Source organism: Cricetulus griseus (genome assembly GCF_003668045.3).
Source record: "Cricetulus griseus strain 17A/GY chromosome 1 unlocalized genomic scaffold, alternate assembly CriGri-PICRH-1.0 chr1_1, whole genome shotgun sequence".
NCBI classification, from domain to species: Eukaryota; Metazoa; Chordata; class Mammalia; order Rodentia; family Cricetidae; genus Cricetulus; species Cricetulus griseus.
In genome coordinates, this window is record NW_023276807.1 from 27,165,059 (window position 1) to 27,182,447 (window position 17,389).

Here is a 17,389-nt window from a genome sequence, read left to right on the forward strand (position 1 = left end):
CAAACCAGCTCCATAATCTTTATGAATCTGTTCTATTCTTTCTATCATATATTTATTATTTGTGTGGAATAATTGGATTAGATCTACCAGTGTTATGTACATCCCATTTTCATAACAATAATATTTCCTAGTCTTATTAGAAAAGCAAATTCTGAACCTCTATTTGCAACTACCAAATCAGACATGGAGCAAGTGGCCTGGAGGCTCTGAAATCTTGATTGAACTAGTCATCTTGATTGAACAACAGCCCCAGTATTTTACTTGAACTGACACTGTGGTAGGAGAATCCCTTTTTCCATTTCTCACAATATCATCTTCTGTAAGCTGGGTCAATTGCCAGCAATTTCATTTTACCATATGTAAAATAAAGATGTTAAAAGCATGTAGATTGAATCTGACATCACTTTCAGGTCCATAAAATGAATGATGAAAAGTATTAGATTTTGAAGGTTGAAATTGAATGGGTAGTGGTTAAAAAATTCATAAGCTATCATTAAAATGTGTGGAAGTCTTCCCCCAAATCAACAGTGAATACAGAATTCCTCTTCATCTTATATACAAATGATTGCATCTTATAATTCAAACAATCACTGGGTCTCAGGGCCTATAGTTGTTTTAAATAGTAAAACACAAGAATTCAATCATAATATCCAGTTCTAATGTCCTGAAACAACACTGAATGACTTAATAATAGGTACCTTTGAGTAGTTAGCAAACAAATACCATATAAGTAAGGGCCTTGTAGCTGTAATTTTCAACATTAGCATTTTCGCAATCATTTTAAACAAATATTCTTTATTAAAACAGTTCACAAAAAGTTGATTATTAGGAAGTTCCATTAAGACTAATCCAAGCTGGTTTTGCTCTCCTGAGGAAATTTACTAGTAATAATTTTATGAATATAATCTTTGAAAATGGCACAATTCTCCCAGGCATACAAATAGTTTTAGGTTTTACATGCTTCAGTAGTTAAACATCCTTTCCAGGAAGATCTATAAATAAAAGTGCTTATTGCTTCCTGATTGCAAAACAAACTGACTTTCAAAGGAAGATCAGTTTCAAAGATCAGTTGTCACTTCTTGCCTAAGAAACGGTACCATGAAGATTCATCTCTTTTTCTTTATTCTGCTCTTGTGGGTGACAATTTTAACAGGTAATATGCAAGCATTTTTCAGGGGCATTTTAGAAATGGGTTTATGAAGATATCAGTTGCTGTTTGTTAAAAATATTTTTTTTTATTTTTTATTTATTATTTATTATTTTTTGGTTTTTTGAGAAAGGGTTTCTCTGCATTGCTTTGGAGCCTATCCTGGAACTCACTCTGTAGACCAAGCTGACCTTGAACTCACAGAGATCTGCCTGCCTCTGCCTCCCGAGTGCTGGAATTAAAGGTGTGAGCCACCAACGCCCAGCCTAAAAATATTTTTTAAAGTAAGAAAGAGAATATTGTTTTTCCAGATTTACTATGGAATTTTTGAATTGCAACAGAAAATGGTTACTAGTGGAAAACCCAGTGAGATATGAAGAAAATGTAGTTTAGCCAATAATATTTTATTAACATTAATTTCTTTCTGTTTATGGATATTATCATTCATTTTCAAGATATGACACATGGTGGCATTGGACTGTACCATGTTTAGACTCCAATATGTTAAAATCTAAAATGATCACACAAAGTTTAAAATTAAAACAACCATATTCATCCTATTATGTTTATCTAGAAATATATATCAACTATTCATTCTTGATAGATTTATACCTCTTTGGGAAACTAGTATTGAGCATTATCAACTGTAAAGTATAAATAGCTCAGTGTTAGAATATTTAACTTATTTTTTGTACTCTACAATAATAGAGTATTAGTAAAGTGTTTTTTGGTATTCTTTTCTCAGAATTACAAGCCAATTACACCCCTTGATGGTTTTCTTTTAAGTATTTCTCATCATTACCACCTACTGTATTTTGGTGGAAAATTTCTCTGAAGGACTACCTTTTCCCAGCAGGTATACAGTAAAATATTGGTCTTCTTATGAAGTTATATGTATGTATTAACTGTAGCAAAGCAAACTAAGAATGCTGACTTCAATTTATTTATTTATTTTATATTAATAAATTAACTCATTTATTCATTTTAAACAGTCTAGCCTAGTAGCCATTACATAACACAGGCTTCATATGGACTCTAATACATAATAGGTCATTTGCCTATCTTTTCTGCAATAATTAATACAAGTAAATAATTATATAAATGTATTTCAAGCCTATATACAACATACCTCTTCAGGTGTCCTTACTAGTAACCCAAGTTACTTATCCATTCCTTGAACAAAATGAAAAATTTGCATGCAATACAAGCTAAGAAATTATAAGTCACTTAAATGATAGAGTAGCATAAATTATATTGTGGGTCAATAATCTTATGTAGTTTTCTTTTACTTTCAAAGAGTATGATTGTTTTCAAATTATACATGAACTAATCCTATAGAGAACTCTTATTATTACTAACAAAAATACTATGAAATACACAATTGTCACTGTCTGAATATTATTTTCTTTTCACTATCAGGAGACACATACTATAATTTTTTAAGAAAGGCAATTAATAGGCTTTCTTTTACTTTGTAGTTCACCAAATTATGGTAGGAGAAAGAAACTGAATAAAAAAACATATATCACTGGTGCTTACGAATGCTTCTCATTCATACAGAGGACCTGAGTTCAGTTCCTCGGTTCCAAGCACCCACATTGGGCAGCTCAAGACTACCTACAACCCCAAATCTAAGAGATCTATCTGGCCTCTATATTCACCTGATTCATATATGCGGTGCACATAAACTACTATTGCAGGGGCACACATACAAACACATAAGGAAAATATAACCCACTGAGTGAAATTTGTGATTTCTATGTACTCGGGTGTGGAGACTTCTACCAGAGTATAACCAACCAACCAGACACTCACTCTTAAAAAAACACTCCTCTCAGAAGCTGTGAACTGCCAATAGCTCCTCAGCCAATAGTTGGGCTCCATGCAGGGCCATTTGGCTTGAAATTGCCCAGGTTTGGGCAGATAATCACAAGTGTCCAGAGTGTTTTGATTTGATCCTCCCCAACCTCTGAGTCTTTAAACTTAAATATTATTTACATGAAAATTCTTATTCAAAGCTGAAATATCATTATACTACCATTTATTAATGTCCTTAAAACTTCTATGCAACACAAATTCCATTTGTGAAACTTTTTGTCTGCTTTTTTAGACACAATAAATGCATATAAACTCTAGAGATGTGATACTTTTTATTGTTCCACTATTTTCATTTTTCTGAAAAATTGGAAATTTTTTATTATCAATGCACATTTTTATTTAAAATTTGACATATGTTCTGAATACAGGACAGCATATTTTGTATCAAAGAGATCACATTGCCTTTTTTCCCTGATACCCCCAAACATTCATGGTAATCTGAAGAATAAAATAAACAAATAAAAATGAAAAGAAGTTGTAGGTGAAGAATTATTTGGAAAATAATTCTGTATAGATTTATCTTATAAATTAATTGAGATTCATGTACTTAAAGACATGCTCTATCATCTGAGGCTGTTAGAACAGTACAAATGATTCTCTCATGATAAAGAAATGCAAAGGGATTCTTCTGAAAGACATAAGCAGATGCTTCAGAGTGAGGACAATATGTGATTCATGCATTGAAGACAAAGGACTATTTATTTGTCTTTTCACAGTATTATTAAAACACTGATTGTCCATTAGCAGTGACATTGCACCAGAGAAGACATTAAGAAATGCTTGGAGAACATTTGTCATAGTCTGTACTACTGGCAACTGTTGGATAAAGTTCAGAAAGCCTGCTAAATCACCCACACTGCACAGAATAAGCCCCTCGAGACAAAGATTTGCTCAACCACAAATTCAACTTTACTTAGGATGAGAAGCCTACCCTAGGGCCTGCCAAAACTCCCAAGAGTTATTTCTATTTTATACAAACTAACCACCTCTTAGAGTAGCAAAATTGTATAAACTCAACACTGGGGAGGCAGCATCAAGGGGATCGGGAGTTCAAGTCCATCCCAGGCTATGTAGTAATTTTGAAGTCAGCCTGATTTTCATGAAATCCTGTCTGAAAAAAAAAAGAACTCTAATTTCAGTTTTGCAATTCTAGACAAAGACATGACAAAGTTCACCATGGCAGAATATCAACACTGGTAGAATCTGATCATAACTCCAGCTACAAATTTTTCAAACATTTCTTTTTTTACTGATTCAAAAGGAATTGAAAGCAAAACAGGAGTTAGTAAACATCTTTTTCCCTAGAATAAAGTAAGTAAATACTTCAGGTTTCATGCAGCCTATAAGCTCAACTCTCATTGAAATATGAAAGCATTTATAGAAAGTGTATAAGGAATTATGTGCCAATGGAACTGTACACCATAAAAGAGTGGCAGGGTGGATTTGGTGCCTAAGCACATTTCATTCCTTACCAAGTTTAACACAACAGACAGAAATCTGAAGAATGTCTTTTAAACAACTATTCTTTCAGAAGTGTTGTAATAATTTTAGAAATCATATAAGGGTGAAAATGAATGCATATTCTCTCTCTCTCTCTCTCTCTCTCTCTCTCTCTGTGTGTGTGTGTGTGTGTGTGTGTATGTATGTTGCTTTCTCCCCCTCCCCTCTTCCCTTTCCCTATTCTCCCCTTTTCTCTTTGACCAATGCTTTTGTTACATACAGATATAATTTAGTTCATATATTTGGGAAAGAAATTCACAAAGTGTCTGGAAAAGTTGTGAACATTTGAAAAAATGTATACCATTGCCTAATTCTAAATATTTTTGAAAGTTAAAATTAAGTTGCAATGAAGTTTGGTAATAGTTTTCAGTAAGGCCTTATAAGGTATAAGACTAGGGTTGATTAATTATGAGAGTAGAAAAGGGCATGGACAGCTGCAGAGAGAAAGCCAGACAGAACGTAAATCAGGACCCCATTCATCGTTGTCTTCAGGAACTTTACTTGAGCCATCACCCAGTCATTTGTGGACACCTACTTAGTTCCATGATACTTTCTGAAGTCTAGGATATCCTTCATATAAGGCAACAGTGAATTCACTTAAACATTCCCCAGCAGCTGAGAACAGTCACGCTATAATCTTTTGTTTCTAGAACTTTCTCCTTATGGGTATGTCATATATCATTTCCTAATTCCAGCCATTCTTTCCTTGTTACAGCCAAAAGGTGGCTTCCTGAGTATGGTAGCTTGGATTTGAGGACTGCGTGCAGACTGGGTAAAGGTCACTGTAAAACCCAGTGCACTGCAAATGAACATAGAATTGCTTTCTGCATAAGACCTGGAAGTCACTGCTGCATCTAGAATTAAAGATGGTGGATGAAAAGATACACATAACCCAAGAAGAAGAACAAGTCTAATCAATTCTTCCCAGGAAAACTCTCAAGATATGTGTGCCTTGATAAAGCAAAAAGAATGAAATAAAATTTAATCCTGAATCATTCATAGGTGGTTCTAGATTACATAGTAATTGGTATATTCAGAAAGAAGCTGAGTCAATATTGTGCACATTCTTCCAATCGTACTCAGAATTTTGTGTCTTGTGATAGTTAATATAGTAAGATGATGGCAAAGCCTAAGTCAAAGAAAGGACATTATCTCCAATAGATATGCACTGTTAATTTATTACCCCCACTGAAAATGTATGAACTAGTAGGCTTGGAGACTAGACACTGAGAACACAGATCATTCTCACAAGATACAAATGACTTAAGTAAGAGAATAACTAGGGCATAGAAACAAGGCAACAGAGAACATTCACATTTCCACTGGTGTCTGCTCATGTTTATTATTTAGTGGAGAGAAATGTGAATAAAAAGGATGAGGGGCATTTCAGATAGGCATATTATGTAGGCATAGTTATTTTGTATATATAAACTCTTCCCAATAGTTTAATTTGATCTTTATTCCAAAGAACTGATATTACATAAGGAAGAAACACTCATCTTCATTTTTCACCACTATTCAGTCTTAGTTTCTCTACTCCCTCTGAGTGCAACAAAATTCTGATGTGTAAATCTACACAAAAATCCATATAGCATCCACTCCAAATTCCTATTTTTTGTTATTGACATAGCAATACAATTTAGCAATTTGCATCAAATCAAAATTCTTGTGAAACATTCCCTCACCCAATAAAATAGAAAAGATTTTGGTAAATTAATTAAGGGAAAGGGACATTATTGAAGACATACATGTGGGTGAAAATTTGAATCAGAAAGAGATAGGAAATAATAATTTATTTTATTGTTACCTCTCTGTGAGTTCATTCCTGTATCCAAATACAGCAAATACAGATGACATATGTGAACAAATCCATGCTAAACAGTACTTACAACAGTGTCAAACACATGGTGGGAGTTAGGTGCCACTTCAGAGGTTAAACTGCAATATAAGGGTGTGTGTGTGTGTGTGTGTGTGTGTGTGTGTGTGTGTGTGAGAGAGAGAGAGAGAGAGAGAGAGAGAGAGAGAGAGATCAATTTTAAATATTTTAATTCACCAAATACATGTGTTTCATAATGAAGCAATTGTTTTCTAAGTACACATTGGAGCTTTTGTATATTTTCCTTTTTCAGATTTTAATATCTTTCAACTGCCAGATTATTACATGTGCTTTCTTGCAACATATACTCTGAAAAGATTTTAAATCTTGTGGTAGTCATTTGCTGCAGTCTCTCTCTGCCTTGACACTCTTGATATTGTGGTCTGGACACTTCTCTTTACAAAAGCTACTTGTTATATTGCATGTCAACTAGCAGGACATGTCACAGTATCTTGGCCTTCTACCCAATAGATGTCAACAGCACTTGTTCTTTTAAAGGCAAAAAAATCAATATGCCCACATACATTGATGAATATCTCCTTTGAGAAGTGAAACACATGTAGACACAAAGCACCCAATCTCACAGAAATCAAAATTTTAAATGGAAACAATTAACGACTAACATTGTCATGTGGTCAGAAATAACATTTTTTTGTGTGTAGTAAGAATAATTATCCATTCACAACTTTATTATATTTGCATATATTAGCTTGGGACATTTTGATAATTCTGGAAAATTTGAACTACATTTTCTGCAATGAATAGATGAATCACATTAAGTAAGAGATTAGAAAATTATGATTGTAAAATGAATAGTTGTGATTTTACCCAACTCATTACTACCACAAGCCTTCTGCTAGAGATGTAATATGCTATCAATATGGGGAACATCACAATTCAGCTTATTAGAGACTACCAAGAAGTTGAAGATGATTGGAAGTTGTCCAAACAACAAAGGAGCTATCTCTACATTTAAAGCAGACTGCATGCCCTACCCACCCTTTAGTGCTCCATTGGGAGAAATAAAATCCCTCTCAAATTCTGAACCATACTGTTTCATGTGTACATGGAAGCCACTGCCCAAGGTCTTTAGCTCAAGATGAGCAGGCTAGAAACTTGAAGGGGACATTGAGGAAATATTTTATGTATTTTCCATTTATATCAGAATTAAAAACTGAGCATGGCTATCTGTGCTTGTAAACGTAGGATTGTGAGGAGAGTGAGGCAGAGTCTGAGAGATTGCTGGCCTGCCGATTTGGAGAAAGGTGAGGTGCAGGTTCAGGTGAAGACTTTTCCTCAGGGAATAAGGAAACTACAGAGGAAGGCATCTCATGTTCTTCTTTAGCTCTGCCCATGTGCACACACCCACACATTCATGCAGGTACACATCATACGCACATGTGTACATGCACACACACACACACACACACACACACACACACACACACACACACACACACACACACACACATGCTAGATACGTTAGGTGGAAGTAGCTGGAGTTTATCAGAGATTGACAAAGTGGGGCACAAGGAATACCCCAAGATTTCTTGTCTGGGCACTCACAAAGTAAATTTTGTCATTTATTGAAAGGATAACAAATTTGAGTTGGATTACTCACATAGTTCTGTGTACCTGAACTTGGAAAGATAGAAGAGATTTTAGAAGTGGAGAAGACAGAAAACTTCTGGCTGTGTTAAATATGGTTACATTTTGAATTGGTGCAATAGGAGAGCAACTAGTTTCAGTCAATGTGTTCATGATTTCACAGAGCATGGGGACTGTGCCATTGTTAATTGGGAGTGGTAGAATGCACAGATATAGATGTTGGCAGCCAAGTTCATACAGTGCAAAAAGCCTTAGGATGTCTCTTGATTTATTTATCTATCTATTTATTTATTTTTGTTTTTTGTTTTTTGGAGACAGGATTTCTCTCTGTACCTTTGGAGCCTATCCTGGCAATCGCTCTGCAGACCAGGTTGACCTCAAATTCACAGAGATCCTCTTTGTGCCTCTGCCTCCTGAGTGCTGGGATCAAAGTTATGTGCCACCAATGCCCGGCAGGAAGTCTCTTTAAAATGTTCAATTGTGTTACTAAAACAAAAAAAAAGTGAGAATAGCTAGGACTGGAGATTTTATTTTAAAGGATCTGGAATTATAAACTAGATTAGATGCTGTGATGGAATTTTTAAAAGCACAGAAGTCAGTTAGATGTGATGTTATTCACAAAGTCCCTCTTTCACTTCCATTGTTCTTAATTCTCCTATTGATTCATGTAGCTTTTTACTGTGCATGACTCAAAATTAACTTGAAAATTCAGTCACATTATGTGATTTTTCTTGATTAGTCCAATTGTTCTTGACTCTCTTATCTAAAAAAGAATTAGACTGTCTCATCCTAATTTTTCATGGTATTCTCTAAAATGTGTAAATTCTATTCTTTACCAAACTCCTTGGTAACTTATTTAGACCTAGTCTCCATTTAACAACTTTTACGCACAGTTGCCCACCTGCATTCACCAACATTTGTTTTCTGTCCCCATCTAGTACAAGACCCAGCATAACCTAGTTACTAAAAAAAGGCATGTGAGTTTTTGTTTTTTTTTAAAGATGCTTTATATAAAACTACAAATGTAAATTTAAAAGATGAGTTTAACATGTCACAAACCTTACTTCTATAGTAAGAAAAATGAAAAACTTATTTGTGAAATATAAACTAGAATATATACATGGATATTATCATTTCATGTGATTGTACAAACTGTTGTGAAGCTGGAAATTATTATAAACTATACTGTGTAGTCCAGAAAAAAACCATAAAGAATACTTTATTTATATACACAGCAAATAACAAACAGTGAGCTGAAGATAGACTGTGAGTAGTTTCATTAAGTATAAAAATTCTGTCCTTTGTCTATTGTTTTCATACCTACTCACTTTTCCAGATGAACCTATATTGAATATACGTGTTTAAGCAATTTACTTGATGAGCACAGAGATAAAGACCATGCTGGGGAAACCCACAAAAACAACTGACCCAAGCATGTGGGAGCTCAAGGCACCTCTGTCTGACAGCTGGGGAATGAACATAGGACAGAATCAGGACCCCTGAATGTGGGTGTCAGTTGGGAGGCCTGGGCAGTCAATGGGGCCTCTGGCAGTGGAACCAGGATGTATCCCTAGTGAACAAATGGGCTTTGGGAGTCCATTCATTATGAATGGAAACTCTCTCAGCCAAGAACATGGGGGAGGGCCTAGGTCCTGCGCCAAATGATGTGACAGACATTGATGATCCCCCCTGGGAGGCCTAACCCTCCCTGGGGAGTGGATGGAGGGTGGGATGGGGGTTACTGGAGGGCATGAGAGAACAGGAGGGAGAGGGAACTGGAATTGGTATGTAAAATAAGATTCTTTTTAATTTAAATAAAATTTCTTTTAAAAAAATTTAAAAAAGAAATTGCCAAAAATTAAATAAAATAAATCCAGGATGGAGGGACATATTGTCAATACAGTTACCAAGGCATCATAATTAGAAGTTTGTGCTTATACTGTAGAGAAGACAGCACAGTTTAAAACTGCATCTGCACCTCCATTGCAAGGCTTAGACACTGACTAACAATGTTTCATTTAAAGTCAAAATTTACTGTGAATCCAAAAGTGAAATAAACACAAATGTATTTGAAGTACTCTAATTTTGATTTCTTAATAATTTTTATATTACACAAGTTGCTCACATGCTTTGTTACATAATACCTTTTAAAATTTCACAAAATGTGTCTAGTTTATTACAATAAATAGACTATATAGAGGTTTACCCCACAGTTATTTTATTTTGAAGGAGCATGTTATCCAAAGTCTACCTTCTCAATAAACTTTCTTCTGTCTTAAGTGTTAACACACACCTTACATAAGTACATTGTTTCTCAAACCTACCTCTACAAATTTTCAGTTCTGCCTCTGTTTTTTGAGGGAATCACAGACTAAGGGAAAAGTCATTAACAGGAAAGTAACTTGCTATCAAGTAGAAAGATATATTCATACGATATATGCACAAATTTTAAATTTATAATATATATATATGTGAGAGAGAGCAAGGCAGAGAGAGAGAAGAGAGAGAGAGAGAGAGAGAGGGGGGGGGGAAGAAAGGTGGCATTCCTCCTGAGAGAACAAAGAACCCAATCCCTGAGGAACACTAGAAACTAGTATTGAATCAGATATACTGGGTTTTTAATTCCTAATTGTCTACAAGGTGTTCCTGTGAAGGTTCAGACAGGACTCTCACTGACAAATGAAGGTTACTATAACCTTCGATCATATTTATGATAAAGACTTCTACAAAGCTTCTAAATATATCTTTCTGACAAAGATACCAAATCAGAATTTGAGGTTTCTCTCTTTTCATCAAAGTTAGTTATCATCAGCCCTCTTTCTCTAGTACTTTACAAGAAGTACTTCAGAATGAATGAGTGAAGGAATCCTATATGTACTTTTACCTGCCACCTCTTTTGATTTGATTTGATTTTTTAGACAATTTTCCTACAATTTTTTATTTAAATTAGAAACAAAATTGTTTTACATGTCAATCACCAGTTCCCTCTCCTCCGCCCCTGCCCCACCCCCAACTAACACCCTACCTATCCCATACTCTTTCTGCTCCCCAGGGAGGCTGAGGCCTTCCATAGGGGGTCTTCAGAGTCTGTCATATCCTTTGGGATAGGGCCTAGGCCCGCCTCCATGTGTCTAGGTTCAGGAAGTATCACTCTATGTGGAATATTATCCCAAAGTCCATTCCTACGCTAAGGACAAGTTCTAAGCTACTACAAGAGGCCCCATAGATGTCTGAGGTCTCCTCACGGACACCCACTTTCATGGGGTCTGGATCAGTCCCATGCTAGTTTCCCAGCTATCAGTCTGGGAAACAAGAGCTCCCCGTTGTTCAGCTCAGCTGTTTCTGTACGTTTCACATCCCTGTTCTTGACCCCTTTGCTGATCTCTCCTTCTTCTCTGCAACTGATTCCAGTTGAGTTCAGTATTTAGCTGTGGGTGTCTGCTTCTATGTCCACCAGCTGCTGGATGAAGGCAATAGGATGGCATATAACTTAGACATCAATATCATTATCAGGGGAGGCCATTTAAGGTAGCCTCTACTCTGCTGCTTAGATTGTTAGTTGCTGTCATCCTTGTAGATCTCCAGACATTTCCCTAGTACCTAAATTCTCTTTAAACCTATAATGGCTCCCTGTATTATGGCATTCTCTTATCTTTTTCTCCTCTATTCTTCCTCAACTCAACATTCCTGCTCCCTCATGTGTCCTCACCCCTCTTCTTTTCCACTTCTCATTCTCCTAGCCCCTTCTCTTCTCCCCCCATGATCCCAATTTGCTCAGGAGATCTTGTACCTTTCCCCTTCTCTGTGGGACCATGTATGTCTCTCTTAGAGTCCTCCTTGTTTCCTAGCTTCTCTGGCAGTGTGGATTGGAGACTGCTTCCTGAACATAACATGAGTAGCACCAACATTGTAATAAATGTGACCTCCTGAAACTGAGAAGCTTCTGTAAGGCAAAGGACACTGTCAGCAAGACAAATGCCAGCCCACAGAATGGAAAAAGGTATTCACCAACCCCACATCCAACAGAGAGCTGATCTCCAAAATTTACAAAGAACTCAAGAAGTTGGTTTTGAAAACACCAAATAACCCAATTAAAAAGTGGGGTACAGAGAATTCTCAATAGAGGAATCTAAAATGGCTGAAAGACACATAAGAAAGTTCTCAACATCCTTAACCATCAGGGAGATGCAAATCAAAAAGAAAAAAAAAAAACTCTGAGATACCATCTTACTCCTGTCAGAATGGCCAAAATCAAAAACACCAATGACAGTTTATGCTGGAGAGGATATGGAGACAGAGGAACACTCCTCCACCGCTGGTGGGAATGAAAACTCACACAGCCACTTTGGAAATCAGTATGGAGATTCCTCAAGAAAATGGGAATCAATCTACCACAAGATCCAGCAATTCCACTCTTAGGCATCTACCAAAATGATGCACACTCATACCACAAGGACATCTATCCGTTCAACAATGCTCATAGCAGCATTATTTGTAATAGCCTGAACCTAGAAGCAACCTAGATGTCCCTCAAATGAAGAATGGATAGAGAAAATGTGGTACATTTACACAATGTTAACTCAGCGGGGAAAAAAACAAAACAAAACAATGGAATCTTTAAATTCGAAGGCAAATAGATGGAACTAGAAGAAAGCATCCTGAGTGAGGTAACCCAGTCACAAAAAGACAAACATGGTGTGTACTCACTCATAAATAGATTTTAGACATAGAGCAAAGGATTACGAGCCTACAATCCACACCACCTGATTTTATTTTTTAATTTATTTGTATTTAAATTAGAAACAAGTCTGTTTCATATGTCAATCACAACTAACTCTCCCTCCCCTCCTCTCCTGCCCCTACCAACCCCCAACCCCAACCCTGCTCTCCTCTCCAGGGGGGGTAAGGCCCTCCATGGGGTATCCCCAAATTCTGTCATATCCAGGGCAAGGCGTAGGCCCTCCCCCATGTGTCCGGGCTGAGAGAGCATCCCTCCACGTGGAATGGGCTCCAAAAGTCCATTGGTATAATAGGGATAAATACTGATCTACTACCAGAGGCTCCAAAAATTGCTGAGGCCTCCTCACTGACACCCGCATTCAGGGGGTTCTGGATCAGTCCCCTGATGGAGTCCCAACCATCAGTCTAGGGTCCATGAGCTCCCCCTTGTCCAGGTCAGCTGTTTCCATGGTTTTAACCTGCCTGGTCTTAACCCCTTTGCTCATCACTCCTCCCTCTCTGCAACTGCATTGCAAGGATTAGCAATGTTTAGCTGTGGGTATCTGCTTCTGCTAACATCAACCGCTGGATGAAGGCTCTAGAATGGCATATAAGTTATTCATATAAGTTAATCTCATTATCAGGGGAAGGCATTTAAAGTAGCCTTTCCACTATTACTTAGATAGCCACTTGGTGTCATCCTTGTAGCTCTCTGTAAATCTCCCTAGTGCCAGATCTCTCCTCAAACCTATAATGGCTCCCGCTATTATGGTATCTCTCATCCCGCTCTCCTCTATTTTTGCCCCAAGTCAACCTTCTTGCTCCCCCAGAAAGATACAACATACCCAAACTTGTGGCATACTTTGAAAGCTGTTCTAAAAGGAAAATTCATAGCACTTGGTGCCCACATGAACAAACTGGAGAATAGTCACACTAGAGAATTAACAGCACAACTGAAAGCTCTAGAACAAAAAGAAGGAAACACCCTGGAGGAGTTGATGCCAGGAAATAATCAAATTGAGGGCTGAAATCAATGACGTAGAAACAAAGAAAACAATACAAAGAATCAATGAAACAAAGAGTTGGTTCTTGGAGAAAATCAATAAGATACATAAACCTTTATCCAAACTAACCAAAAGGCAGAGAGAGAGAGAGCGCATGCTAATTAAGAAAATCAGAATTGAAGAGGGGAACATAACAACGGACACCGAGGAAATCCAGAGAATCATCAGGTCATACTTTGAAAACCTGTACTCCACAATCCACTTTTTTGATTTTAATATTATAGGTGTCATTAATTCCAGTCACCTCACAGGAACATTCTTGTGTTCATGGATCCTGTTTATATAGCGTTATACATTTTTGCATGTATGTTAACTAATAAATATTCATAAGACTACTAAAGGCTCTCAATCTTTTCCCAAATGCATGTATGGTAAATTTGTAACTCTTCTGTGCTACATAATATGCAACTCAGAATTTAATTTTCAAAATGTGTCTTGGGGACGACTCAGTGATTAAATTGTTAAATCTTTTTGTTCAAATATAAGGACCAGAGTTTGATCCTCAACACCATATAAAGACTAGAGATGTGTGGCAGCATACCTATATTCCCAGAGCTTAGGCTAGATTAGCAGGGGATCCCTACCTTCATCTAGTTAGCTATAATAACCAGTGGTGTGCTCTGGATTCAGTGAGACTCTGCCTCAATAATGAAAGGTGGAAAAACACATGAATTTAGCCTCAGGCTTCCACACACATGCTCATACATGTATATATGCAGCTGCATATAAATGCACACAGGCACACACAGAGAGAAATAACAAAACTCATTTTTAACACACAGCATTTGTTTCCAGATCATATGACTTTATAGAATTTGATTGTTACTCTTTTTCTTTCAAATAATGATAAAACAAAATATCAATGAATTTATGTAATGATTAAGATAAGTCACTCTTTTGTGAGTTTATGGCATCTGAAAAAATTCTTTGCAGATTGGTGGCTGACAAGATAAAATGGCTCAGGAATGTTAGTTAATTTGTTAATTTATTAAAGTCCCAGCAATAGTTTTAAAGATAGTCTGAAATACAGTCATCAAGCATACTTTTCATTACCTTAAGTCTTACTAACCATAGTTCTGAAAAGTTTCAATTTCATTGAAATAAGCCAGTGGCCAGAACCTACCTTTAACACCTGTCTCTCTTGCCTGTCTTTTCTTTCATTTAACTTCCTGTTTTCCACCAAAACCATGCAGTGTGGTAAGGCTAGTTTAGTAGGGTTCCTTACACTTGGGCCTTTTCTCACCCAGAGCATATATGGAAGTCACAAAACCCCTGTCTTACCCAGTGGGAGCCAGATGAATTTCATTTAGATTCTGAACTGGCAGGGCCTTCTCTGAAGTTGCATAATTTAAGCCTATATATGGTTATGTTTATTTCCAAACACTGAGTGAATTGTTTTACATTGTCTTTTCTATTATGGGTATTAATTAATATATAGATCTTATTAGTATCATTTAAATGTCTTTCATAAGTGGAATGGTGGCCTCCAAATAAGTACACTGATAAAACTGGGAAAATACAAGTCTGACTATAAGGTAATTTTGTTTTAAAGGAAAAAGTTGCATTGTAGATTACTTTCTTAACAATAGAATCCTGAAATAACAGACCTTGCATACCTTTATCATAGTTTTCTGTATAAAAGCATTATATATATATATACATATATATATATATATATATATATATATATATATATAGTTTAACATACATAATAGTGATTTTGGTGTCTCAGAATGTCATTTTATTGCTTTAGACAGTCCATTAAAACCACACAATGTGAGTTTTCATCTGTAAATAAATGCACAACCAAGGAGCCTCATTAGCAATGTAGGTAGCACATCAATCTCATAAATGCACAGCTACATTTACATTTATTTATACATGGGAAGCACTTTAGTCTCCCCAGTAACTGACTTTGTCAGTAAGTCTTGCATGACCACTAGGCTGCTATTACTTGACTACATCAGTAAGGAGTCAAGATCATAACAAAGCAAATTATCATATAAGGGTTTTGGTTTAGGCTGGATGAATATAGGTTATATAGCACACATATTTTAAATATATATACAACTAAGTAGTAGGCCATAAATTTGAAAGAGAGCAAGGAAGGGTATGTAAAAGGGTTTAGAGTAAAGAAAGGGGAGGGAGAAAAAATGTAATTATTTTATAATCTCAAAAAAATAAAAAGTAATTTGTAAAATGGCAAGCAAAGGACATTCATGGGTCTGCACCAGGCCCTCTGTGTATATGTTATAGCTATTAACTTTGGAGTTCTTATGAGACTCCAAAAAGTAGGAATGGGTGTATCACTGACTCTTTTGCCTGCTCTTGAGACCCTTACCTCCTGTTGTGTTGCCTCATCCAGCCTCCACATGAGGGATTTTGTCTTGTAGTATTGTGCCTTGTTTTGTACTGTTTGGCTGTCCTCTCTTAGAGGTCTGCTCGTATCTGAAGAGGAAATGGGGAAGGGGTGGATCTGGGAGAAAAGGAAATGTGGGGAGCTCAGAGTTGTGGAGGGAGGGGAAATTATGGTTGTGAAGTATTATGTGAGAGAAGAATCTATTTTAAATAAAAATTCAATCTTAACATTAATAACAATGAACAACAAAGCCTTTTGGCACAGATATGAAAAGCAATGACATTTTCTTTAAAGTGGTAAAATGCAGTATTTACAAGCTTGTAAAAGTATAAATATTGGTTTAATAAGTGAGTGGACAAGTAGCTTGGTTTAGTAAATGGAGGATTTAAAAAAGTAGATCCAGGAGTTCCAGGATGGTGAGGGTCACACAAGATGCTTGTAGCTTTGTCCATTCCTCAAACAACCACTGAATTGTGAAAACAATGAACAGTTGCTCCTCTTCTCAGACCCTGTTATTTCATTATTATAATGTATCTTTTAACCCAAGTAAAAGAATATATCTATAATTTCATATGTATGTATGTTTTTTTTTAGAAATAGACATCAAAGAAATGTGGATTATCCATGGCAGTGGGCTTAATTGTGACCATATTCATCTCCAGCTTCCTCTTTAGTCTCCTCCCATTGATCTCCTTTCTCTTTCCAGAGAGTTTCCTTCCACTTTCATATCTTTTTCTTGGTTGCAGCCAGAAGTAACACGCCACCAAAGTACAGACTAGAGAGGTGTGAAAAGGTGAGAGGAATGTGTAAGACCTACCGTGACGGGGATGAGTATAACTATGGCTACTGCATCAGATGGAGGAACCAGTGCTGCAAACAAACTGCCTCACACAAGTGATAGTTAATGTGTAATCTGGAAAAGAGGTTCAGTCAAGCCTGACTCAAATGTTCATCCATGCTGCCGCTGGTATCCAGATGCCATTATGTTTGAGAACTAAGAAGTAAACCATTCTATGGCCACACTGGAGTATAAACTTTTGTGCATCCCTTGAAGAATAGCTAGATTATTTCTGCATATATTCTATTGCAATAAAAGTTCTGTGAACATTTCTATTAGGACTTTGTGTAGATGTGTGTTTGCTTTTATGGTTCTTAAGTAACTACTTGGAAAATAGCTGAGGCAGTGGTGATATGCAAGTAACTTTTCAAATAAACCACCTAACTGTTCTCTACAATTA

General features: G+C 36.4%; 2 protein-coding genes across 2 annotated transcripts; both read left to right on the forward strand.

The window, feature by feature from the left end:
• The first annotated feature begins 1,098 nt into the window (after positions 1-1,098).
• On the forward strand, positions 1,099-5,383 carry LOC100756066 (beta-defensin 17). Its single transcript, XM_027387389.1, has 2 exons — positions 1,099-1,153; positions 5,241-5,383. Exons 1-2 carry the CDS (start codon positions 1,099-1,101, stop codon positions 5,381-5,383), a joined length of 198 nt encoding a protein of 65 aa, XP_027243190.1.
• A 2,198-nt stretch (positions 5,384-7,581) lies between these two features.
• LOC113832331 (beta-defensin 110-like) lies at positions 7,582-17,049 on the forward strand. The gene is made up of 2 exons (XM_027387491.1): positions 7,582-7,666; positions 16,898-17,049. The coding sequence occupies exons 1-2, from the start codon at positions 7,582-7,584 to the stop codon at positions 17,047-17,049; spliced, it is 237 nt and encodes a 78-aa protein (XP_027243292.1).
• Positions 17,050-17,389: the final 340 nt, after the last annotated feature.

Coding starts and splice junctions, on each gene's coding strand:
- LOC100756066 (XM_027387389.1), top strand. CDS start 1,099: ATGAAGATTCATCTCTTTTTCTTTATTCTGCTCTTGTGGGTGACAATT. Junction 1,154..5,240: donor GTGGGTGACAATTTTAACAG/GTAATATGCAAG, acceptor TCCTTGTTACAG/CCAAAAGGTGGCTTCCTGAG.
- LOC113832331 (XM_027387491.1), top strand. CDS start 7,582: ATGGCTATCTGTGCTTGTAAACGTAGGATTGTGAGGAGAGTGAGGCAG. Junction 7,667..16,897: donor GCCTGCCGATTTGGAGAAAG/GTGAGGTGCAGG, acceptor TCTTGGTTGCAG/CCAGAAGTAACACGCCACCA.